Below are 26647 nucleotides of genomic sequence, written 5' to 3'. Positions count from 1 at the left end.
ATGACTCTTCTTTCAGTGCAACTTCAGACCCGAATCTCCCACACTCTGTGCAATGCAGAGGTCACAATCGTGAATATCATTAAAAGCTCAGGGGCGGAGCCTATTCAGACCAGAGTTTGACAGTCAGATCTGTCAGATCGCAGTTTGCTGGCCAGCTCAATTACTAGCCAGCCTGGGACCCTCACTGGGTGCTCCTCCCCCCCCCCCCCCCCCCCCCCCCCACCCACCCACCCACCACCACCAACCTTCCCAATGGCCCAATCGTGGCCCACACAAGCATCCCCTGGGCCGCACCCGACCCCTCTACTCCCCCAGCAGTGGCAACTCCCCACCCAGCAGAGCTCCATCACCACTGGAGGCAGAACACCCCCACCCCCCTTGCCAGACCATACCCTGCCAGCCCGCTCTGATTGCAAGCCTCCCTCCAGCCCTGACCAATCTCAATGCAGAGTATCAGCAGGACTGATCGTCCCCTTGACACCACCCCTTTGGCACTGCCCAATGCCTGATGGACAGTGCCAATGTGCCCCTGGGCATGGGCACTTTGCCCCTTGGGCAGTGCCAGGAGGCACAGGCTGGCACTGCCAGAGTGCCCATGCCTGGAGCCCCCCCCCCTCCACTTCCTGACCCCCTGGGGGGTGGGGGCGGGGGTGCTCTGATTGACCCCCCCCCCCCCTCACTTCGGCAGGGTCTCCCGCCAGTTCCCCGCAAGTGAGGAGCTACTCTAAACCCCGCTGGAGTGAAATACTCCTGGTGTGGTGAGAGATGCTATCAGGCCTGGAGAATTCCGTACCAGGCCCGATAATTACTTTTAAAATACATGAAAAACAGATTTAAATTGCTTGCGTTTCTCAATCGCTGGCCAGCACCACGATCCCGCATCGCTGGGTGTGTGACCGCATTAGCTGGGAAACCACTTGTCTCTCCTTAGGATTGTGGATATGTATTTAAATAAAACCGCAAGCACTCCAAGTAAAATGATTGATTTCTCCCATTGAATACACCTTCTGGGAAATATATTTATATGATTGACGGACCTCAAGTTATGCATCCAGTGAGGATAAGTGATGTGAATGGGGTACGCTTTTGTGATTTTGAGCAAAAAGAATTAAATTGGGGTCCCAAGCTGTGGTAACTGAGTAATATTTACTCTCCTGCTAAGTAATACACGTGCAGAATATGAATGATTTGGCACTGGTCCTAGATTCTGCTTCATTCCCATCTGACCTGACAACTGACATGGGTTTCAGAGGCTGCAAAATTCAATCATTTATCGTATATAAAATGTTAGAGGTATTCAGTCTAATTTTAATGGAAAAGGCATGTTTAATTAACACTTCAAGATCACTCTGTTGTCATATTTTTGTTTTTATAAAGCTAGTGTTTATTGAAATGAAGGATACTGTGGAATCTGCTTTTCTTTAAAGCATCTGGTTGTCACTTCCAGATGCAGCATAGTGAGTCAAAAGTAGTGTGAAAACTACACTATGATACCAGGCAATCTCAGAAAGATACTCCTACACCACTAGTAAGATAATTACATGTCCCACACAAACCTGATTGTCTCCGAGTGAAATTACCAATTAGTGATAAATGATTGGCAGTTTTGTATTTTGGATGCATGTGTATGGGAAGGTATGTTGAGACTACCCAAGCTTATTTTGCTTAACAGTTATTGCTGACAGGAGAAGAGAATTTCATCCCATCAGGCTTGGTTAGATTTAAACTCTTGCTCTCAGGATTGATAGAAAGGTGCTATGACCAACAGGACCACTCAATCCCATTACCACTGTAAATGCTTTAGTCCACTAATTTTACATCAACTACATGAACAAGGTATGTTTGTGAATTCTGTGCTAGCACTGTTAGAACCCTAAAGCGTGAATCCAACATAGCTGCAAACCAAATGTAAAACTCACCAGTCAGGAGCAAGATGGTTTTATTATCTGTTTGCTGAAACATGTAGGGAAGTGGTTCCACAAGGCTGGTAATAGGACCACGGCTGCACAGAGCACATCAGATAGTTGCTTCATGGCAAATTGGGCATAGAAGCCTAACGTCTTCAGCAATCCTGGAAGCATTCATCATGCTTCAATGAAGGCAGTAAACTCAGACATCTGAAAATCTGCACACCAGTTATACACAAGGCTCATTAGGCAGTCAGTAGCCCTTGACTAGCTGCTAGGACCCAACATGATGCCTTGGTTCATAAAATGTATGCTCAGGAATTTCCCAATCAGTGATTTTTAATGATATGAATGTATTTCATCTCAAAACCTAGACATGTAAGGCAGCTGAATTAAAACAAAATGACAGAACTGCTGAAGTTTACTGAGTTACCAGCTATATCTATATAAATATTTACTGCACAAAAATCTTGTCCCTGAGAGAAAAGGGAATGTGCATGGACCGTGGATTCCAAAGGGAGGTAACTCAGCTCGGGTAACCTCTGACCCACGCTATTTTATCATGTTGACTGAATAATCCAATTTTTTCAAATTTCACCATGAAATTTTCACCACAATAACTTGGATTGGTTTAGATACTAACTGATGTAGGAAGATGTTTCTGCATGGGCAGCTTTACTTTGTTTTAGCTTGCCTTTGGCATGTGGGAGATCCTTCAGAAATGGGTGTGGTCTAACTCAATACAATCCATTCAGATTGTCTTTGGAGTGATCTAAAAGGCAGAAAATTCTCTCCAATAAATCGACATCATAGAGGAATAAGACATTTTTTGGGGAAGGTTCGTTATAGTTACTTTCATTTTGATAACATTTGTATATTCTGCTGTTTATTTAAAGTACAGACTAGTTTGAATTTTGGTTACTTTAACCCTCCGTAATAGGAATTCCATCATTTAATGTTAGGATTGCACTCATATTGGTACCAAATAGATCAAATACCATTAGAATAATCAATTTTATGCAAACTGCATATTCTACTTCTACCATAAATAAATTGCTGCATTCACAGAGGAGATTCGATTGGTAATTTCCAGGCCAAACATGAATAGCAATAGAGATCTTTAAAAAAAAAAGTGTAAGTGATGTAAATTGGTGTCACAAGAAAAATAAAGCAATAAATTAGATTATAATATTTTTATTAGACTTCAGTTTCTGGAACAACAGTGAATGTAAAAGGACCTTTTGATAAAAGACAATATTCTGATGTATCTTATTGCGTAATTATATTGTTGGCATAGAACACCAGTAATATTTTGAATCATTGTGAATGGCTAGTGTAGAAAGAACCATGAGGGTGAATTTTACAGTTCCAGGTACAAAGTGTCATTTGACAGGAAAGAAGAATCAAACATGAAGAGCAGTATGTCAGATTGGAGATGCTCTAGATTTTCCAGCCATGAAAATTAATCCTGAAAGATTGGCAGCACTGTAACAAAGTGGTTAGCACTACTGTCTCACAGCACCAGGGTCCCGGGTTCAATTCCAGCCTCGGGTGACTGCCTGTGTGGAGTTTGCATGTTCCTTCCTTGTCTGCGTGGGTTTCCTCTGGGTGCTCCGGTTTCCTCCCATGGTCTAAAGATGTGTGGGTTGGGTTGATTGGCCATGTTAAATTGTCAAGTGTCAGGGAGATTAGCAGAATAAATATGAGGAGGTAGAGATGAGGCCTGGGTGAGATTATTGCCGGTGCAGGCTCGATGGGCCAAATGGCTCCCTTCTGCACTGTAGGGATTCTGAGAGTTCAGGAGCAATGAGCATTGGATGTGTTGATGTTTGTGCTTGATTCTCTAGTCTACAATAACATCAAGGAAGACTTTAAATTAAGAACAGATCCCCAAAAATTGTATTTGGTATATCCTGGTTTGCACTCTTGAAATAGCGGACAGAACATTCCTAAATAGTTTATCAAATATTTTCCAGTATTTTATTGGAACCTGAAATTATGACATATGATATTATATGCAAAGGCTTTTCTCTCAAATTTCTCTCTTCACTGCTCTAACAAGAGGCATCTATTTCAAATGTGTTAATATTTTGCTAATATAGCAGAGAAAATGAGACTATTAAACATTTATAGTAATGTTTCATGCTGGGAATTCAAGGCATTGAAGTTAATAAACCGTCTGAAAAATTCTCACTAGATTGGCTAAGACAGGAGCATGCATTTAGGAAAAGATATTTTTGTAGAACGGCTATCCCTTCACTATTGTGTCATCTATATGATAATGCAACATTATTTTGTATATAATTTGATCAAATAGTATGGGCATTCCAGAAAACTGAACCCATGTAAAATACAAAACAACTTGGTTTTCAAGAATCATATTATACATGTGTCATACTGACCTAGTTTGTCGTCTTATTGTATTTCTTGTAGCCAATGCATATTACAGAACTGCTCTCTGAAATTGTTCTCCTGTGCTGGCTCCCTGCCCTGCTGCTGTGGGAACCACTTATTTATATTTCATGTAGACTTTATAATAGCTGAGGTGGAAGAGATGGCTCAAAAAATATGCACAGCCGTTCCCACTAATGTTGGTTTCTCGTTTCTCTAATGCCTTTTCCAATGGTTGAGAGAAATCCATTATAAGCCTTGGCAAATCTGTTTTGAGGAGAATAAATACTTTAGCATCTCAAATCTGTATGAGTACTTGTACGCATTGGATGCAAAGCTGGCAATAATATTGTTGTATATAAATCAGGAATTTACTGTAAATAACAGTAATGCTACTGGTGGTATTTTCCTGGTATAAATGTGGTATCTCATTCCAAAGAATGAAACAAATACATGCCTATGTAATTTATCTCCAATGGTCTGTAGAACAGAAAAGGATGGAGAGCAATGTCATCAGCTTTATTTCTCTCTATACTTGGTTACTTTGACTCAATTGCATTATAAAACATGAGTTCAAGTTTTTAATGTGTTATGATCGCTGTAGAGGCTGAACTTATCATAGAATAGATCATAGAAACCCTACAGTACAGAAAGAGGCCATTCGGCCCATCGAGTCTGCACCGACCACAATCCCACCCAGGCCCTACCCCCATATCTATCCACTAATCTCTCCAACTTACGCATCTCAGGACACTAAGGGCAATTTGTAGCATGGCCAATGAACCTAACCCGCACATCTTTGGACTGTGGGAGGAAACCGGAGCACCCGGAGGAAACCCACGCAGACACGGGGAGAATGTGCAAACTCCACACAGACAGTGACCCGAGCCGGGAATCGAACCCAGGTCCCTGGAGCTGTGAAGCAGCAGTGCTAACCACTGTGCTACCGTGCCGCCCTTGTAAAAATATATTTGAACGTCTGGTGACTGACTGGAAGGATCACACAAAATTTCAAGTCTTAAGACTTTAATAAGCAAGCTCACTATTTTTGTCAAGAACTTTTACTTCAAACTGCAGAATAGATCCCACATATGACTTTTAACATGATGGACAATGCTGTGGGAACTTTGTCCCTTGAGCGGGCAGTTGATTCTGCTGGATCCAATACAAAGGTATTCTCAGCTCCTGGTAGCCTACTTCATTTTGCCTTTCCCAGCCAGCTACCTTCTAATCCCAGGACTGACTTTCATGGTATGGGTTACCCTGAAAATTTCTCCTTTTAGCCAAAGCTAGGCGTACATTTCAACCTTGTTCCTTCAATCTGGACGAGTTCCCACCCACCTACTTTCCATGTGGTGAATAATAAAGACATAATTCTCTCTGTTTCAGATCGTGCAGGACTGGCTGTCTCAATCTGTATTCTCTCTCTCTCTGTCTGTCTTCTGTCTCCATTCCCTTCCCTCCCCCCACCCTCAGATTCTTGCATACTCCCTTGTCTCTGAATTTTGGGGATATTTTAGAAATACACTGTAATCCAGTGCATTTCTGTAGACCCTTCCCGTCTTAAAGCCCATCTCCATGGCAGCATTAATCACATGGGCCTTATATCAAAGTAGAAATTATAATTACTCTGGATACCTCTGCTCCATTCTATCTTGGAATTAAATGGACCGTTTAAAGCATAACCACTTGCATGTCTTGACTTTTGACTTTGGTATCCATCTGCTCAGATGTATGCCTCTTCTGTATTGAACATTGTCTGTTGTGGCTATGAGGTCAATTCATGAGTGGCAGTCCCTTCCATTGCTGGCACAAATGAATAGCATTGTCCCAAGGTCAACTGATTTTTTTTTTCCATCTGGTGGCATTTCTTTTCTGCCACCTGGGCATTTCTTTGGTCCCCTGCTTTTTCCATGCTCTTCCTGACTGCTTGTCGCTGGGCACTGAAGTCTGGGCTTCCCATGCTATATTCCCAATCCAGTCAGCTTGAAGTCTTAGTTGCAGAAATCCTGGTTTTGCAGACGTGGCCAATCTAACCTGTTGATCTTGTTCCAATAGCAAGTTCTCCATACAGCATGTCTTTGGGAATGCAGCCATTATACATTTGACTCTCATGACCCAGCCAACAAAATCAGTGCTGATTCAAGAGGGAAAACAAGGTGGAGATCCTTGCATGCCAATATACTTTCATATTTGGCACTGTCTTGCCAGGGACTGCTCTTGTGCCTGAGGCAGCAGAGGTGGAAGCTGTTCAGCCTCATTTCCTGCGTATGTTATATTTGTTTCACGACTGTAAAAGAGGGAGCTGAGAACACAAGCCCTGGTATACACGAGGAGCATTGGATTTTCCATTAGTTTGCTGTTGGTCAACATTTGGCTTCTCAACTTTGACACATGGCTGCAGCCTGGGCAATTGTGGTGCTGATTTCAACATCAAGGGAGAGGTTGTCGGTAATTGTTGATCCAAGATTTGTGAAGCTGTCAACGACTGGCAGAGTGAGGTTGTCAGTCGATTGATTGCCTGTTGACTGCACTTTTCCTGTAACTGTCAAAGTGAGAAAATCATGTCAACTGTGGATCTGTCAGCTCTGAAGATGCACTGTGACCCTGGGTAGATGCATGACGGCAAGATCTGCAATATAGTCTGAGCAATATAAGCAATGACATTCTCAACAATACTTAACAAGGACATGCTTCAGTCACTGCGGTCCCTTGTTTTTGTACAGGGTGACTATTTCTTCATCTTGAGACACAGGGCTTTCCTTTGAGCAGAGGTACATAAGTCCACTGAGATACTGCAGCAGTGTTTTTGATTATTGCAGAGTTTCAACCAGTATTGATTGCCGAGCAGTCTATTGAGACTTGATTCAGGCAGCTCTGAGAGCATCTAGATTTTGTTTGCTGGATCTTGCTTGTAGTTCATAAGGGCTCTCCTCTTGGTTGTAGTAACTGGTTCCATTTCAGTCCAATAAACCTCAAACCAGTCAGCATGCCTCTGATTTCTTTTCCCATATGCAGTGATTCCAGAGTTAGCGATGGTGTTGTATAGATTATCCCACTTTGACACTGCATTCTGCCTTGAATGTTGTTATCTGGAGGAACCTGTTTGAGGATGTTGGAGAATTCCTGGGTCCTTTTCTGGGTCAGTGGTGAAGCAAGTGTTGATCCGAGGATGACCTTGGAGTAGTATAGTTTCCTTTGCTGAAGCCAGACTTTGCCACACACTGGGAAGTGGTCAGTGTCACTGTCAGTGCTGTGATAGCTATGTGATGAGAACACCTTTTTGAGGGTGGTACATCTGGTGGTGATAAGGTCTAGCTGATGCCAGTGGATTGATCTCCGATGCCTCCAAGACAACTTGTGGCACAGATTGATTTGAAAGTAGCTATTCCTTACACTGAAACTATGTTCACAGCATAACACCAGCAACCTCTGTCCATTTTCATTCGCCTTCTCAATTCCTTGCTTTACATGTTGGCCAAACTGTGTAGTCGATGCCCACCTTTGCACTGAAGTTCCCTAGAAGGTACAGTCCCTTGGTCCTGGGAATTTTGCTGATGGCAATGTCAAGTGTCTCCTAGAATTGACCCCTGACATCTATGGTGGAGTTGAGTGTTGGGGTGCAGATGCATAGGAGGTCAACTGGCCCCCATGCTTGAGGATGAACAAAGTGTGGGAAGTGTCTTTAAGCTTTCCGTAGTGCACAGAACATCCTCTGTCCACAGCCTCTGCTCCATTTCCCCGCAGTGCTGCAGACCCAGAGTGTGCCTCTAAAGCCCACATATTGGTTGCAGCCTTTGTGTGGACAGCTCACTAAATTCTCTGCCCTTCCTATGAGGATGCAGTAACAGTCTGCCAAATCCAGCAACTCACCACAACACCTTGAAAATCACTGCAAATTGCTTCCAGAATCTTTGCAATATGATAATTTAATCTAATTTACCTTACCTGCAAGTTGGATGCCTGGCCCTTTAAATAATGCTAGTGACAGGTCCCTCTTGCATCTGTGTGAATCTTCTTTGGTGAGTGACAAGTGAATGCATTGAATGGACTTGCATAGCTCTTGCTTGTATGTAATGCATCAGATCAGCTGAACAGCTGTTTGACTTCACAATCTGGGAGGTTTCTGGTGCATTTCTTGCTGTGTGCCCTTCCCAGCATAGTCTGCAGTGGAAGCACTGTGCACCCCAATCAGAGGGTCTCTAACATCTGGAGTACTGGCCACAGTGGCATTATAGAGCTGAATATTTCAGCCAGTAATTCCTATCTGGCAAGTTGATTGCTGATTATTCATAAAGTAGCCATACAGAAAATGAGAGAAGTCCAGAGTCAACAAAACTCGGTGAAATGCAAAACCAAAGCTCAACTGTAAAAGAATCAGTCCTCATTTCAATTTTGATCATAGAATCCTTGCAGTGCAGAAGGAGGCCAGTTGCCCATTGAGTCTACACTGACTCTTACCCAGATTTACGCCATAATCCCATGTATTTACCCCACTAATCCCTCTAACCTATACATCTTGGGACACTAAGGGGCAATTTAGCATCATCAATCCACCTAACCTGCACATCTTTGGACTGTGGGAGGAAACTGGAGTACCCGGGCAACACCCACTCAGACATGGAGAGAACGTGCAAACTCCACACAGTCACCCAAGGCTGGAATCAAACCTGGTGCTGTGAGGCCACCGTAACACCCTGTTTATGTTTCCAAGTTTTATGGTTTTGATCCTCATTTGTGTTTTGAGCTGTACTTTTTTAATGTACTCATTCAAGTGATGTGTGAGTCGCAGGCTTGGTCAGCATTTATTGCCCATCGCTAATTGCCCTTGAAAAGGTGGTGATGAACTGCTCAGTCCATGTGGTATAGCTACACCTGCAGTGCTATTAGGGAGGGAGTTCCAGGATTTTATCCCAAAGAGACTAAGGGATTTGCCATAAAATCTCATAACAGGTAGAACACAATATGCCCCATTCCTGTAAAATTGGTGGCAGATACCAATAATTGCTATGGTGAATTCCAAACTGCTAATCCATGGCTTCGGACTGTGGAACCACAATGAGATGGATGGGATTTTCCAACCACCTTGTGGCATGTTTTCCGGTGGCGGAGGCAGCTTGCCATATGCCACCAGCGGGATCTTCTGGCAATGTCTACGGCATTTTGTGTTGCTCACCAGCCATGCCGGGGTGGGGGTCACCTTGGGCATGACCACAAGATCCCGCCGGTGGGAAGGGCAGGAATATCCTGCCTGATTTGTATAAATGTACCTCCCTCAGAACAAAAAAAAGCTGCTGCTAAAAGCATAATTTAGTTACTGAGCAGACTGACATGTTTAAAAAAAACTCTTTCAGATTTTTGATAAGATAGTATAAAGAATTTTTTAAAGCCATTGGTCTTGATTCCATTCTCGCATACATCTTGAAGCAACTACAATGATGGAGGTTGATCTTCATTAGACATGAAATGAATGCCAATTTTTGTACAGCACACATCCACTCATGAATAGACTGCGAATATCGCAACAGTGTGATCAGCATTGTTCAGTTCCCATAGCATTTTACATTCTTCCCACATCCCAGGATACAGTGATTTATCTATCTCGGATAAATGAAAGCTTGACTGAATTCTTCTGGGATTCAAATCCAAGATTTTCACGTACTAATCATGATCCATAAGTACCTGAGCTATCTAACCTCTGAAATGTTCATGACCTCACCCGTCATTGTTCGTGGGAATGGAGTGACGTTCCACTTTCCTTCCTACCATCAGATGTGCTACAAGAATCAAAGTACTAAATGGCTATTTTGATCTTTTTTTTGGATGACATGTATTTCTGCCTTATAACAGAAAACAACTCTCTTTGAGGAAAAGCATGTGCATTGGTACACAGCCAGGGAAGACAGATACACCTTCCTGTCTCTCCCCTAGACCACCAAAGTTCAGACGTATATTTATTTTTAACACCACTTTAAGATTCAATATATAGTCATCACTGCACTAGTACAGACACGGTAAGAAATCTCACAACATCAGATTAAAGTCCAACAGGTTTATTTGGAATCTTGAGCTTTCGGAGCACTGTTCCTTCATCAGGTGAGTGTAAGGGATGGTGTAGGGGGATATCTGATCAGAAACAATTGGGATCAAGACTTCCTCACCTGATGAAAGAGCAGTGCTTCGCAAGCTCATGATTCCAAATAAACTTGTTGGATTTTAACCTGGTGTTGAGAGACTTCTTACTGTGCTCACCCCAGTCCAATGCCGGCATCTCCACATCACTAGTACAGACATAATCACTCCGCCTTTACCTATATTCAGCACTAAACTACCAAGAGATTAGATTCATTGTTGCTTATAAACCACTTGATGTACTTGTTACTATGAAGCTTGACCACTGCCTTGTACCATTCATACAAATCCCCCAAAATAATGCCATGCACCACCACACTGTACTTACTAAACAACCGAGTATCAGATGCACACCCATCTCTAAATCACCAGGAATTGAACGTTTATAACTTAGTGCTGCTGGGTAACAGAGACACAACCTTGAACATCGCAATCTCCCAAAATACTACTGAGGATTGATACATTGGCATACCATATCCAGGGAGGGTGTGGGAAAAGGCGTAAACAGCCAAAAAACCTGGCAAGGCTGGGGCCCTCCATAGCAGGGCATCAATATTAGTTTTTATTGTTCTATTTCTGACTGGCTGCCAGATAAATTGTTAGCCCGATAATGGAGCAGGGCCTGAAGGCCACAGACTTCAGCAACCATGGTAGATGTGAGTGAAGGTGTGGGATGGTGTAGGGGGATATCTGATCCAAAACAAGTGGGATCAAGCCTTCCTTAAGGAACTCGAGAGCGCTCCTGCCAATCCTGACCCACTGGAGGTATTGGAGAAGACACTTATTTCATGGCGCAGGCAGCTCCCACCTCCCTTTCACCACAGGTTTTCCTGAGCCCTGGAAATTCCCCACAATTTTAAATGGACCCCCACATGCAATGTGGAAGCGTGATTTAAGTATCTTAATAAAGTGACCCACCTCCTCTTGTTGTGACACTTGGGCACCCTAATCTCTGCTGCTGTAAAAAAGCATATGAATGGGGCTGCATTCAAATACACAATATCCTTTTATTCCCTGTATCCTTCTAGTATTCCAATTGCAAGATCACTTCCAGGCCAGAAAATTACTCATTCTGATGATACAGTTGGAGAGGCCATACATGTAATTGACCTGAACAATGTCTCCCACCTATGTGTCAGTGATGTGTTACATCACTAGTCTGAGATTACCAGCATGTATGCTCAGCTGACACCTCAAATTCAGTACTGAAGGAGTGCTGCATTATCAAAGGTACTGTCTCTCTAACCAAGACTCTACTTGCCTATTAGAATCCATACAATGCAGTAAGAGGCCATTCGGTACATCGAGCCTGCATCAACAACGATCCCACCCAGGCCCTATCCTCGCAAACCCATATATTTACCCTGCTAATACCCCTGACAAGGGGCAATTTTGCGTGGCCAATCAACCTAACCTGCACTTCCTTAGACTGTGGGAGGAAATCGGAGCACCCAGAGGAAACCCATGCAGACACTGGGAGAACAATCAAACTCCACGCAGTGACCCGAGGCTGGGATTGCACCCGGGTGAGGCAGTAGTGCTAACCACTGTGCCACCCTTATTCAAATAAACAAAACAGATCCTATTTGAGGTTTTTTTCCATAATCTGGGCTCACATTCATCCCTCAATGTCACAAAAAATTGATTAACAAGAATAAGTTGAATTATTTAGCGAGTTTAAAATACAGAAGGTTCTTGACGGAAGTGCAATTGGACAAAGATTAACACGGAGTCAAAGAAGGAAAGACGCATGTATATTGCATTTATATAGCACCTTTCAGACCTCAGGATGTCTCAATGCACTTTCAAGCTGATGAAGAACTTCTGATGTATTGATGTTGTTGTACTGCAGGAAACCTGGCAGCCAGTTTGTGCACAGTAAGCTCCTACAAATAACAGTGTGATGGTCACCATATAGGCTATTTTTATAATGTTGATTAATGGCTAAATATTGGGCAGGGCAGCTGGGATAATTCCCCAGCTCTGTTCCAGAATAATGCCATGCGGTCGTTTATGTCTACCTGACAGGACTGACTTGGTAAAACATTGATTTACTCTTCTGAAAGATGGTACTTCCAACAGTGCAGCACTTTGTCAGGAGTACATTGGGATGACAAACCTAGATTTGTTAGCTCAAGTGGGCCTGGATAAGATGCTCTTTCAGACAGTGTGTGCAGACTCGATGGGCCAAATGGCCGCTTTCTGCACTGTCAAGATGCTATGGTTCTAACACAGATTTATGAAAAGGAATAATGCCTGGAATCTCATGAAGTTGATGACAACCTTGACTACTGGCTGGAGAGCTGGTGAGATCCTTGTGTCACTTTTTTTTCTGGAAGTACCTACTGGATCATGTGCCACTGAGGCACTTGACAGGCCAGTGCTGGCCTTTTCCCTTTGATTAAGGATCCCGATGAGCATGGAAATCCCACCCACTGAGTTACCAGTTAATCAAAGGCCAGCATCTGTATTGAATGGCAGTACCATGAGGGAGCCAGTGGCTGTTGCTGGTATGACACGAACACAAGGACTAGTAGGATCGTTTACTGGATCCCACGCCGTAGGTGGGTGATGGTGGGGGAGGGAATTGTGGGATAGCAGTCACAGGAGAGCTAGGAAGGAGACTAGCAGCAAGGACATGGGGCTGATTATCAGCCGGCTGGGTCCCTCAATCAGACATTGAGTGCCTTTGAATGGGGGACACCCACCTGCCCCCCAGGAACCCATAAGCAACCTTGAATGGGCTTCCTTGTCAGGTTCCCCACATGGGCAGACCCCCACCAGTGGTGGTAGGGTGTGACCTTAAAATAGCCATTAAATGGCCACTTAAAGACCTCTGATGGCAGGTGGGAAGGCCTGCTCTGTTGCCATGGGCCCTCCCACCAGGGACCTAATGAAGGTGGCAGTACCCACCCAAAAGCCTCCACCCCCACCAAACATACCATGGAGCACAGTAGATGATTCCAGCTACTGTTTCACAAACCTGTCAAGCTTTTGAGGATCAATCATGGAAAACTAGGTCGCGCCCTTGGTCCCAAATCGTGATAATCTTATAAATAAATGATATGGTCCTAAGATGTAATAATCATCATCTCAACTGTCTGACTATCTCCTGCACCATTGCTCCCACCCACACCCCTCCGTCCCAAGTTCAGGACAAGGTCCTCCTTGTCCTCACTTTTCACCCCACCAGCCTCCATATTCAAAGGATCATCATTCGCCATTTCTACGAACTCCCGCATGATGCCACCACTAAACATATCCTCCACCCATTCCTCCATCTGCATTCTGCAAGGACTGTTCTGTCTGGGACACCCTGGTCCACTTCCTCCATCTCGCCCAATACCGCACCCACAACACCTTTCCATGCAATTGTAGAAGGTGCAAAACCTACCCCTTTACCTGCACCTTGCTCATCATCCAAGGGCCCAAGCATTCTTTTCAGATGAAGCAATGCTTCATGTGCATCTCCTCTAATCTGGTCTATATGGTGAGGTGATTCATTTTGGTAGGACTAATTTAAATGGGGATTACAGGGTCAAAGGTAGGGTTCTGAAGATTGTGGAGCAACAGAGCGATCTTGGGGTCCATATCCACAGATCTCTAAAGGTTGCCACTCAAGTGGAGAGAGCTGTGAAGAAGGCCTATAGTGTGTTAGCTTTTATTAACAGGGGGTTTGAGTTTAAGAGCCGTGGGGTTATGCTGCAACTGTACAGGACCTTGGTGAGACCACATTTGGAATATTGTGTGCAGTTCTGGTCACCTCACTATAAGAAGGATGTGGAAGCGCTGGAAAGAGTGCAGAGGAGATTTACCAGGATGCTGCCTGGTTTGGAGGGTAGGTCTTATGAGGAAAGGTTGAGGGAGCTAGGGCTGTTCTCTCTGGAGTGGAGGAGGCTGAGGGGAGACTTAATAGAGGTTTATAAAATGATGAAGGGGATAGATAGAGTGAACGTTCAAGGACTATTTCCTCGGGTGGGTGAAGCTATTACAAGGGGGCATAACTATAGGGTTCATGGTGGGAGATACAGGAAGGATATCAGAGGTAGGTTCTTTATGCAGAGAGTGGTTGGGGTGTGGAATGGACTGCCTGCAGTGATAGTGGAGTCAGACACTTTAGGAACATTTAAGCGGTTATTGGATAGGCACATGGAGCACACCAGGATGATAGGGAGTGGGATAGCTTGATCTTGGTTTCAGATAAAGCTCGGCACAACATTGTGGGCCGAAGGGCCTGTTCTGTGCTGTACTGTTCTATGTTCTATATCATTTGCTGCTGCCAATGTGGTCTACTCTACACTGGAGAGACCAAACACAGACCGGATGACCGCTTTGCAGAACGCACTCTGCAACTGGACATTAACCTTCCTGTCACTTGCCATTTCAACGCACCATCCTGCTCTTGTATCCATCCTTGGCGTATTGCAATGTTTCGGTGAAGCCCAACCCAAACTGGAGGAACAGCACCTGAACTTCTGATTAGGCATTTTACAGCCTTCTGGACTGAAAGTTGAGTTCATCAACTACAGACACATACTCTCTCCTTCTAGGGGGTTTTCACAGTAACTTCATTGCAGTGTTAATGTAAGCTTACTTGTGACATTACCTCCATTCCATTTTATTTATTTCATTTTTTTCTTGTTTTATATTATTTTCAATTTCAATTTCTTCCATCATTTCATTTGTCCACTTCTTAAAAAGCTCGCTTTCTATCTTGTTTTCCACCTTGTTTTCCCACCCCCACCCTACTCTGGCCATCTGTCACTTGCCTCAGGTTGTCCTTTGACATGCTGCACTTTTGTTCTGCCATTAACACAATCTCTTAATGAGCTGCTGTCAACACCCTTCTTGATGTGGAGATGCCGGCGTTGGACTGGGGTAAACACAGTAAGAAGTTTAACAACACCAGGTTAAAGTCCAACAGGTTTATTTGGTAGCAAAAGCCACAAGCTTTCGGAGCCTTAAGCTCCTTCAGGTGAGTTGGAATGCGAATACTTAGTATTCGCATTTCAACCATTATTCTGTAAATTGAGTTTGTGTCTTTATATGCCCTGTTTGTGAACAGAATTTCCACTCACCTGAAGAAGGAGCTTAAGGCTCCGAAAGCTTGTGGCTTTTGCTACCAAATCAACCTGTTGGACTTTAACCTGGTGTTGTTAAACTTCTTACTGTGAATACCCTTCTTAGCCATGATCACAACTATTTCCATTCCCTTTGTCCTTTTGTCAATGACACATTTGTCAGTTACATCCCCCCTCCAATCCTTAGAGTATAAATCTTGTCCTATTTTCTTTGTCTTCAACTTTCATAAAGGGTCATCCAGACTCAAATGTTAGCTCTGTTATCTCTCGAGAGGTGGTGTCAGACATGTTAAGACTTTCCAGCATTTTTTGTTTGTCTCTCCACACCTACTTTGTCAATCCCTCTTATCATCTCGTACACCTCAATTACATCTCCTCATTCTTCTAAACTCCAGGAAGTATGGGCCTAAACTGTCCAATTTCTTCAAACGGTCAAACCCCTTGGCCGGAATTTTACTACCCCGTCTGCCACAGGAATCGGAGCGGGCGAGGGGCGACAGTGGGAAGGTCCGTTGACCTCGGACAGGATTTTACGGTTTTGGGACGAGCGAGGCTGTAAAATCCCACCCCTCATCTCTGGAATCAATCTAGTGAACCTCCTCTGAACTGCATCCCTCATCAAGTAAAGGGGGCAAAACTGTGCACAATAATCTAAGTGCGGTCTCACTAATGCTTTGTATAGTAGCAGCAACACTTCACTACTTTTATATTCTATTCCTTTAGCAATAAATTCCATTTGCCTTTCTTATTACCTGCTGTCCTTGCATACTAGTTTTCTGCGATTCATGCACGAGGACCCCCTCTGCACCGAAGCACTCCGAAGTTTTTCTCTATTTAGATGAATTTGCCTTTGTATTTTTCCAACCAAAATGGATAAACCTCACACTTGTCCATGTTAAAACTCCATCTGCCAAATTTTGCCCCATTCACTTAACATATTCATATCCATTTGTAAATTTCTTATTTCATTATCGCAATGTACTATCCCACCTATTTTGGTGTCATCCGCAAATTTGGCTGTGGTACCTACTATCCCTGCAGTGCCCAAGCACTGAACCCTGTTTCACCCCACTAGTTACATATAACCTTCACAACCATAATACACCAAAGTGTTAAATGGCTGCATATCTTTAAATCCCAGCAACTGCCTTCTCAGGGCTGCCGACATGTTGTACATTCATGTACTCCAGTTTCAGCAAGCCCTAAATGTGAGGCCTAATCCACAAACTCACCTTGAATATTAAATGAAGATACAGCAAGTCTCGCATTTCCATAATGAGTGTACAAACACCCACCCTGCATTCTTCCTCCAGCCTCAATGAGCGGAAAATGTACTCGTATGTGGTGCCTTTGAGAAAAAGTGTACCAAATTATTTTCTGGAAAGTTTAACTAATATTAATGAACCTGTCAAGTAAGGAATATTAAAATTGTTTATTTGGAATGGAAAATTATTTGTTTATAAACCAAAGATGATGAGAATCTATGTTGCAATTGTTTTTTTAGAGATGAAGAAGGAACTAAAGTGGTTCATTCAAGGACTTTAAATATTATTGATGAGGGATTGGATCGTTTCATTTTTAAGAATAAGATTTGTATGGGAAATTTGAAATGAACATGGTCCAATTCTACAGACGTATCGGACACATACCAGGAATAAATCTTTTAGACATACCAACGTTCTGGAATGGTAACCATACACCATGCCAAAAAAAGGTACATTGTATCTGGCTCCTCTAAGAAACTATAGGCTGTCACATCCAGACTCCAAGGCATCATATTCATGAGCTGGAGAATCCCTCTCGAATGTTCAGAGGAATTGCTGAGGTGCAAACTTTCCCAGGGTAATTGCCCTGTGCTGAGAACAATTCGAAAATGATATTTAAATCACAAACTTCAGATGGTTCAGGATGTTTCATAAATAGTTACCCACAAAAAGTTAGAAGGATTAAACCCAATTCTAACTTCTGGACAGTTATGGCACAGACTCGCCCTCTTTTTCCCTCTCTTCCCCCACCCCCCCAAACACTCCTCATCCCATTTCTTCTCTTTCCCCCCCCCCCCCCCCAGAACTCTCCCTACCCTCAAGACACAACAATGCCCAACAGGAACTCCCAATCCATCGCATTTTCCACATCCCAACTTAAATACTTGCCTACCTGACCCCCCTCCCAACCACCTCCACTGGCCAAGATCAGTTCTCTCAAACCCCACGGTTCACCCCCTCCTCCCCAAAGGTCCAACCTGACCTGACTGCACACCACGGTTCGCCCCCTTCTTCACACCTCTCCACCACCTCCCCAGCCACCCCATAGAATCCACATCACCAAATCCCACCCACTTACCTCCTCCCTGACCTCTTAAGGACTTTTAAACTTGGCTGGACCTTTTAAATGTCCTTGGTTTATGGCCGCTGGTGATATACAAAAGGAGGCATGGCCTCCTTGCCTTCGACAGTTACACATGATGCTGCACTGCCTGGATCTCATCAGGCCTGAGTCGGAAGGTTGGACCAGACAGGATGGAAAAATAATTCCAGTTGAGAAAAGTAGGAGTGGAGTGGCAATCTGACAGATTTCCATTCCAGGGAAGTTCTGGCCTGATATTTATTACCTCCTTCATACCAAATATGCTATAGTATTCTAATAAAATTGCATTAGAAGGCAGTATTTTTATAAGGATGTTGCGAATGACAAATTCTATCTGGTTAACATTATCCAGGTCCTGTGTAATCAATACTGCTTGCTGGACTAATTGTACTAATATAGCTTATTATTAATCAAACTAAATGGCCAAACTAATTAAAGTACAGATCTATGAAACACAATAAAATTTTATAGTGACAGATTAAAGGATCTCAACAATTTATTGCCTGTCATTTTTCCCCAGGTTTTACTTGCTCTTGCAGGCCTTCTCAAGTCTGAAATAGTTTTTTTTCTAACATTTCTGCTGTGATTGGTTGCCTAGTGTTGCAGTTCCTGTTAAATATCATTTATGTAATCCATCTCTCTACCACCTCTTGCGCTGAGGTTTGCTGAAAAAATAATTAATCCTCACATGCTTTGCTGTTGAACAAATTCCCCTTAGATTAGATTCTGCACAAAATATGTATGCAGTCTAATTTCAGTGATCTCATTCTTGATACATTAGCAAACAGGGAGTTAGTAGTGAGTACATTGCTATACACCTTTATAGTTAGAGACATTTAAGCCCTGAAGGACTATTAAAATGCTGTCTATGGCCATGGAACGCTTGATTCCATCATTTGATGTCAGGAAGACTCTCTTTTTTTGCAATAATTAGCATACTGCCTCAAAACATTTGGATTGCAGAGGTTCCTGCGTCACTTCTGACAAAGAAACTTCATTTCAACCACATAAGAATACCATCCGCTGCATCAGCTATTCTCATTAATCGTGTAAAAGTAACCATATGAGCAAGGCGATATCACTAGTGCCTTGGGATGTTTCATGAGGCAGCTTGCGGTGTTTGCAAAACATAGCTTTTTAAAAAAAATAAAAAGTGCCAATTTTCTCCCCTCCTTCCCTTCCTCTCCTCTCCTGCTGACTCCTTGCTCGCATATGGCACATAAACATCAATCGCATCTTCACTCTAGTCACTATTATTTGTGTCTGACCATTGACAAGGAAAGTGGGCAGGTTGTTCAACAAAGGGGAATAGAGAGGTCTCAAAAGCAAATCTAACAAGTGAAGAGGACACTAGTACAACATGTTCTTATGCCACACTCTGTTAACTCAACATGATTACAATTACGTAGCCCTTCCTTGAAGTATTTCCCTACCTGTTTGATGCTCTGTAACTACAAAACTGAATAAATAAATACTTTTATTAAGAGTTTCCTTCTTGCTGAGGAGGCTTTAGGCCAATCCATGTCTAACAACCATCTCTGAAAACTCTGCTCACGTTTTGATAGCTGTGACAAATTCTACCAGAGACACTGAGATAAACCTCAACATTCTAAAATCGTCAGTGAAAAACATTCAACAACAATTTTGGGTGGGGGGGGGGACTTTCGTGTGTCTGTGTCTGTCCCAACCTCAGCATTTCCAGTCCTGCGCTGCCGGTGTGAGTCACGCTTGCAGTATTGTTATGCTCAAAGTGCTGCACAAGTGCATCTGGCCTGGTTTCTCAGCTCAGCCTCCACTCTGTGCAAACAAGGGAAAATTCTGCCCGTTATGTGTGGCCAAACCGACTAAAGGGATGACAACATTACTTCTACCCATCTTTAGTGGGTGGAAGTAATTATCAGGACCCACTGTATAGTAATGATTGGCAATTTTGGCTGAGTTTCCCCTCCTTAACCCAAGGACCCTGGGACCGAAACTAAAATCTGTCACTCTTGCTTATGATACCAATTTAGCATACACTGTGTGGATCATGTCTGGAAACGTCTTGGTTTTTATGGTTCTGCTATTGACGAGGTAAATTCATTGAGCACATCAAAGATGGTGCTGACAGCTCAGTCTGGTCCTGATCACTTTGCAAACGTGAGTAGGATGCAAGTACTTTAAATCAGAAAAACTCTTCAAAAGATGTAGCATGTGTACTGAGAATTCTCACTACTTTGTAATAGCACAAAATTACAGGGTAGGGGTTCTGCTTCTGGCACAATCTGTGTTTTTGCTGAAAACTGCATCCGTTTTGAGAATTCGTTTTTCTCAATTTATTGCTAGAAATTTGAATATCATCTGACAGAAAATCTGCCGTGAACCAGCACAGTCACAGTTCCTTGATATATTGAAGAGTGGTGACCTGTGAAGGTTTAATTAATACAGCTGAAAATGGGTTTAATCACAAAAAAGCATTTTGAATAGCCCTTAATTCACCACCTATCACTAATATATTTTAAATTGTACAAAATTGCTTGTTTTAAAAAAAAAAATTCACGCCTATTTTCCAGTTAGATTGGGGCAGAGTATTCAGATACATGGGCTAGAATTTTCCAGCTGTGCTGCATGGCAGGGCTGGAAAATGCACCACGCCAACCAAAACTCCATTGACTTTGGTGAGACCAGAAAATCCTGTCAGCATCGAGGATATGAAAATCCCGCTCATTATAATATTTCTTCAATTCATATCATACAAAATGTACACAGTTGGCAGGATTTTCCGAGTTTTAGGCAGAACAGCACAAGTGGGAAAAAGCAGCGTGGAAACCAATGGCGACTTGGACTGGACCTTTCCTGCCATGGGTAAAATAGAGGTGGAGTGTGGAATGGGACAATTAGGTGGCCTCCTTAAGGCCTCAATGGGCCCCAAGGGTCAATAGGCCACCTGACACCTCCACTTCAGCCCGTAAAATAGGAGACAGGTCAGAATGGCATTGAAGGAGGTGGGCAGACCACTCGCTGCATTTTACGAGCTCCCACTTTCAATTACGCAGGTGAAGAGCCAAAAGATCCAGCTCCTTTCCACACGCCAGAATTCCCACATTGTTTGGGGGTAGGTGCATATTACATTGGTCTGCAAATGGACAGGTAGATTATGATCTACTTCAATTAAACTCATTGCATCCGATGACAAATTTCCCAGGATCAGCACTCGCTCAATGCTGGCTATAAGAGACCCCTGACATTTCTTGACATGGATATTCCATAGCCTACTTTTTCCAAATGCAGAGGATCACACAGCAATTGATTCAATCCAGATCTGACTAGGTTTAATACAACACTTTTTTAAAAAGCAGCACAATGGGCAGCCTTGTGCTGTGTCAAGGCATAGCAATGTCATTCCACTTGGAAAGTGGAGTGCCCCAACCTCCTCCACACACACTCCTGGATTTTCATGCTTCCATCTGTGTTAGACAGGTGGGATATCAAATGGTGGATGGAATCCCTGTCCCATTTCCATCATATGGGATTTATTGCCACTGGGATAACAGTGCAGGAATTAATCCTACCCTTGTTTGTTCCATTGAAGGCATGAGAATTTTAGGCCATGCAGTCAAGCATTTTGTCAGGAGACATGATTTGTAACACCTCAGAGGAGTTGTGTGCTATGGGGCAACCCAAGTCTGAAATTGGGATCCTCTTGACAATTAAGTTGAAAAGGTGTTGGCAACTTCATATGTCATAATGTAATGGTGTATGGTAAATTAAATGTTTTTTACTTATGATTAATGATATGGTTTTGTTTAGAATTATAAGTGACCATTAAATTGAATAGTATTATGAAAGTGCATTAGAGTATTGTGTCTGCTTGATAAAATGCTCTTTTGCATTTGAGCATTGAGATTAAAATTTTAATAGATCAATTCCCTCTGTGATTTAATATTTTATTGACAGTCCAGTCATTTGCTTAGCCTTTTGAAGCAACAGAGTAGATAACAATCTGCTTCACTGCTTCAAAATGTTTTCATGTATTTGGCTCTGGAGGCTTTGATGTGCTTTGGATTCTAATTATGAATGTTTGGCAGAGTTCCAAACTTTACTAATGGATTCAGCTCAACAGGGCTTGTTGATGCAGCTGATTGGGCAACTCTAATATTGACCCAGTATAAAAGATGGAGAAAATGCAAAACAAGTGGTTTGGAGTATAACAAAATTACATTGAAATTTATTTAATATTTCATACTGGTTTGATTGATTGCACTGAAAACTGCACCAATCCAATGGAAAGAAGCAAAAACTCTATGGCTGGTATTGCTTCCCTTCCCCACCCTCCGTGTATGTGGCGAGCCATTGGCTGCCAGTGGGATCTTCTGCTTACACTAAAATCTGAGATTTTGTGTTACTTGCCCACCCCACTCCCAGGGAACCCTAGCAAGGGTCAATTTCAGTGGAACTGGAAGATTCCACCAGTGGGAGGGGCTGGAAAATCTGTCACACAAAGGATAGCCCAGATTAAGAGGCTTCAAGGGCAAAACATAAATTTTGGGAATGTAATTATTATCTATTTTTGTGAAATTGAAATCACCTTTTGCTCCATGAAATTTGCCATATCCAATCGTTTAAAGTTTATTTAAATAATTTGGCACAGGGAGAGATTCTGCATGATGTTAATTTGAATTAACAGATTATTTAAATTGAGCAACTTTGAATTAAGAGTAGACTTATCATTTGTTAATCTTGTGTTGTGTGAAAAAACTAATATTCCAAATCTCTACTCTGAAGGGAGTTTCAGGCAGGAAGGTGGTCTCATTTATTTCTTTTTACAACATTTCTTAAATGAATTATTAATGCTTTATTGTGTTCTGGTGGTTGATAATGTAAGATTTAAACTGTCATTGCAAAATATAGACTGCTTTAATTTCTTAAATTTCAAAATGACAGTAAGGAGAAGAGATGGTCAGTAAACAAGGGTAGCTTGCTAATTTATACATTATACTGGATATGGAGATTTTGTTCCTGATATATACTAATTTATGTATGTTCATGACATCAACAGATAGTCTGAACTCGTGTTAACTTTTTTGATTTATTATTGTCACATATATTGGTATACAGTAAAAAGTATTGTTTCTTGGCCTCTATATAGACAAAGCATAGAATACTTGGGGGAGTAGGAAAGGAGAGGGTGCAGAATGTAGTGTAACAATCATAGCTTGAGTTTAGGGAAAGATCAATATGGTCATTGCTGGCAAGGCCAGTTTTTGTTGCCCATCCCTAATTGCACTTGAACTGAATACAGTCAGAAGTCTCAATACCAGGTTACAGTACAACAAGTTTATTTGGTATCATGAGCTTTCAGAGCGCTGCTCCTTCACTCGGGTGTGTCGGGTGGGGGTGGGGGAGCACTCACCTGATGAAGGAGCAGCGCTCCAAATGCTCTTGATTCCAAATAAACCTATTGGACTTTAACCTGGTGTTGTGAGATTTCTTACTAGTCCAATGCCAGCATCTCCACATCTAAAACTAAATAGCTTGCTTGGCCATTTCAGAGAGCAGTTCAGAGTCAACCATATGGCTGTGGGTCTGGAGTGACATGTAGGCAGATCAGGTAAAGATGGCAGATTGCCATTAACATTGACCAATGCAATTGCCACAATGCCACCATCTCCTCCCACCACTCCTTTTCTGCTGGTATTAATTGATATTTGTGAAATAAGTGTACCGTAATCGATCAATGATTTGGACATTCATGAAAATAGATGATGGTGTTTTTCTCATTGTAAATAATAAAATTGTATTGTTTCATATTTTCAGTTCTCAATGACGTGTTTTTAGTCATTATAAATTTGTCCTTTTCAGATTCTGCAGATGAAAGTAAACCTTCCGAAAGTGCCCAAAACGAAGAGGTTAAAGATGATGAAAAGAAGGCCACCGAGGAAAATGCCTGAAGATGTAAGGTCCCCAGCCCCAGCTATTCTCTCCCCTTTGATGTGTGGACCATTCCCCATATGGCTAAAGGCGGGAAAGTTTTCCAGTCAAACCGTGTGGCTTAATTTAAATGTTCTTGGTGTTGTTCTGGCAGTTTGATGACCATCATTTGGAATTCTTGCACTGTACAAAATTTCTCTGGCTCTCTGTTTCACTGTATGCAATGTTATTTTAAGAAGTAAAAATGTAAGTGAAAATGGTATCCTTTAAATGTGATGGGAATGAATATACATTTGTTTTGAGAATAAAGCAACGTGCCAATTATTGGTGGGTAAGGCCTCATTGTGACCCCAACCTTGGGGTTGTTCTTTATCTTAAACACTATCTCCATTGAATTGATTCAAATATCTAATATTTAATTGCAGTCTAACTAATTAAACCTTATTTTAGTTTATCCAATGATTCATGTATATTTGATGATTATGTCATTGTCTCATAACCTTAAACAGAATTGTACTGATGACATATGTTGCATGACCTTTGGCAAAATTACATTATGCATTAGGGAGAGAAATGCATTGATCATTTATTACTAACCAACTATATTCTGCAGCTATAAAATTTTATGACCAGCTGACTTGTATATTCCTCTTTCTGTGGTGTTTTCTGTGCTGCCCTATGTTCTGCTGCAATCTTCTTGTTGGTCCATCAGAAAATTTTCACAATTGATCTTCACTATTTAGATCTGAATTAGAAAAACAATATATCCTAATGTTAATGGCAAAGGCTAACATTCCCCGCACTCGTGTTTATCAAGAGAAAATGTCACACTAAAAGTAGAGGTTCCTATGAATTTTATGGGAGCAGATTTTTTAAAAAGTAGAAAAAATGGCAGCTAACAGGACAGGACAGAATTCAAGTACATTGGATAATTCGACTATTTTACATTGTTGTGATTGATGTATTATGGGATTTTTGCATGGGTTGTACCTCATTTTACATATACTTATTGCCTCTGTGCATCAAATGCCAGTCAAACTGCATGTTTTTCCAGAGTAGTGCATTTCATTTATTAATTGGGATTCACACTTAATAAAAGATCGCACTTTATTGTGTGATGCTTGATTTCCAGTGTCAACAAGGCTATAAATTCATAAAAGTATTGTTCTTTGCCATTAGATCTCATGTGATTCCTAAATAGGTTTCCAATTCCAGATATTCCAATACTTAAATTTACTCCACATTCCAGAAGATAAAATGTGCATTTTCTTATAACAGTGCTAACTTGCTTGGAAACTGTCTCTTGTAATATATTGCAAGGAAGCTGATTCACAATGCTGCCTTAACTCCAGGTCCTCACATCATTCCAAAGACACATCCATCATCACATGCAGCATGTATGAATGAATTAGTAGGAGCACTAATCTGAACAATGGGAAAGAGGCTGCTCTTCCTTTCACAGACAGGTCAACCATTTACTGAGTTAAGTTGCCCACCCATATGAAACTATCAGAAGTCAATGTGAGGCCTAAAATCTAAAGTTATGTCTGTGCCTAAGAGAAAGCTAGTCACAAGTGAATTCATTTTGTTTCACCAGCCATTACCCTTCATTATCTCTGAAACCACCTGCACTTACTGACATGTAAGATTGGAACTGCCTGGCAGGGCTGCTAGTGATGAATGAACCAGTGCATGTTTTTACTATAATATTTGTTGTCGCACTTGCAATAGTATTCATTACATTATAGAAATGTTGTAGTTACAACCTTCATTCACAGCTCTCTCATATTGAATTTTTGCACTTTTTCTTCAAATTTGGTCTACACTGCCATCTGCAAATATTTTGGCACAATTGTGTTCGGCAGCTGAGAATTGCTGACAATGATTAGAAAACAAAATGTTACAGTTAGGCTTGATAGAACACTTAGGTTTTCTTTAATATAGGGTTGTTTTTGTGGTTTGAGCATGTTGGGAAAATGTACTAAAGCAGTCACATGACCAAACATTGTTAGCACATTTGGGTCTTTCCACTAACTCAAAGATGTCCTTAAGTAATTCCTTTCACTTTTATTCACACCAAAAAATTGGCATTGAAATGCAAAGTGACAGAGAGCGTAAGCCCCGCGTTAAAGTGATCAAACAAATTAACTTAGATGTCAGTAAAACTAAACAATTCAAATTCCTAAGGATTTAATCTGTTATGTTACATGAGAAAACATTTTTTAAAAAATACACATTGATTATATTCACAATAGATGCTTTTGCGATGGAAAGTTAATTTCAAATTCAATCATTTTGCCAAAAGAAATAGTTTAGTTGCAATACCTTCACATGGCTCTTACTATGCAATTGTGAATGTAATTGTAACATTAATCTGGCTGCAATTTCACTTTAAAAATGTAAAGACCACAAAGTACAAAAGTTTTTTTTTAAAATGAAGTGCAGTGGGATAACAGCATTTAGCTAATGTGTGCAGCTTCTGAAATAATGGTTACTCTTGATTGTAACTTTTGCGTGCAGACCTAATTAGGGATCCTTATATTACCTCAAATGAACTTTTAATCTAAATGAGCATCTTTGTATAATGTGCCTTTCCACTTCACTGAAGTAAGCTCGATCTCTTGTGTGCCATTTTTTGACAGCTGCTGCCATTGAAATCTCAAATTGTAGCAAAGTGCGTCAGAAAAAGCTACCATGTCATCTTCACAATTTACGCTAATTACACATTATAAAAATTAGTGATTTTCTAACCATATTTCAAAATGCATAAACATTAAACAAAGAGCATGCTGTGTAAGATAGTTTGTTACTCACAACCAATATGTACATTGTGTAAATCTGTATTTTGATGACCATTCA

General features: G+C 41.8%; 1 protein-coding gene across 1 annotated transcript in view; it reads left to right on the top strand.

The window, feature by feature from the left end:
• gap43 (growth associated protein 43) overlaps positions 1 to 26088 on the top strand; it is a 210635-nt gene extending 184547 nt beyond the window's left edge. Inside the window, exon 3 of the mRNA XM_078232539.1 lies at positions 23720 to 26088. Coding sequence (XP_078088665.1) covers positions 23720 to 23808 — 89 coding nt within the window. The 3' untranslated portion in view covers positions 23809 to 26088. The remainder of the gene's footprint in view (positions 1 to 23719) is intronic.
• Positions 26089 to 26647: the final 559 nt, after the last annotated feature.

The sequence above is a fragment of the Mustelus asterias genome, chromosome 17 (genome assembly GCF_964213995.1).
Source record: "Mustelus asterias chromosome 17, sMusAst1.hap1.1, whole genome shotgun sequence".
NCBI classification, from domain to species: domain Eukaryota; kingdom Metazoa; phylum Chordata; class Chondrichthyes; order Carcharhiniformes; family Triakidae; genus Mustelus; species Mustelus asterias.
This window is presented reverse-complemented; position numbering and strand designations above follow the sequence as displayed.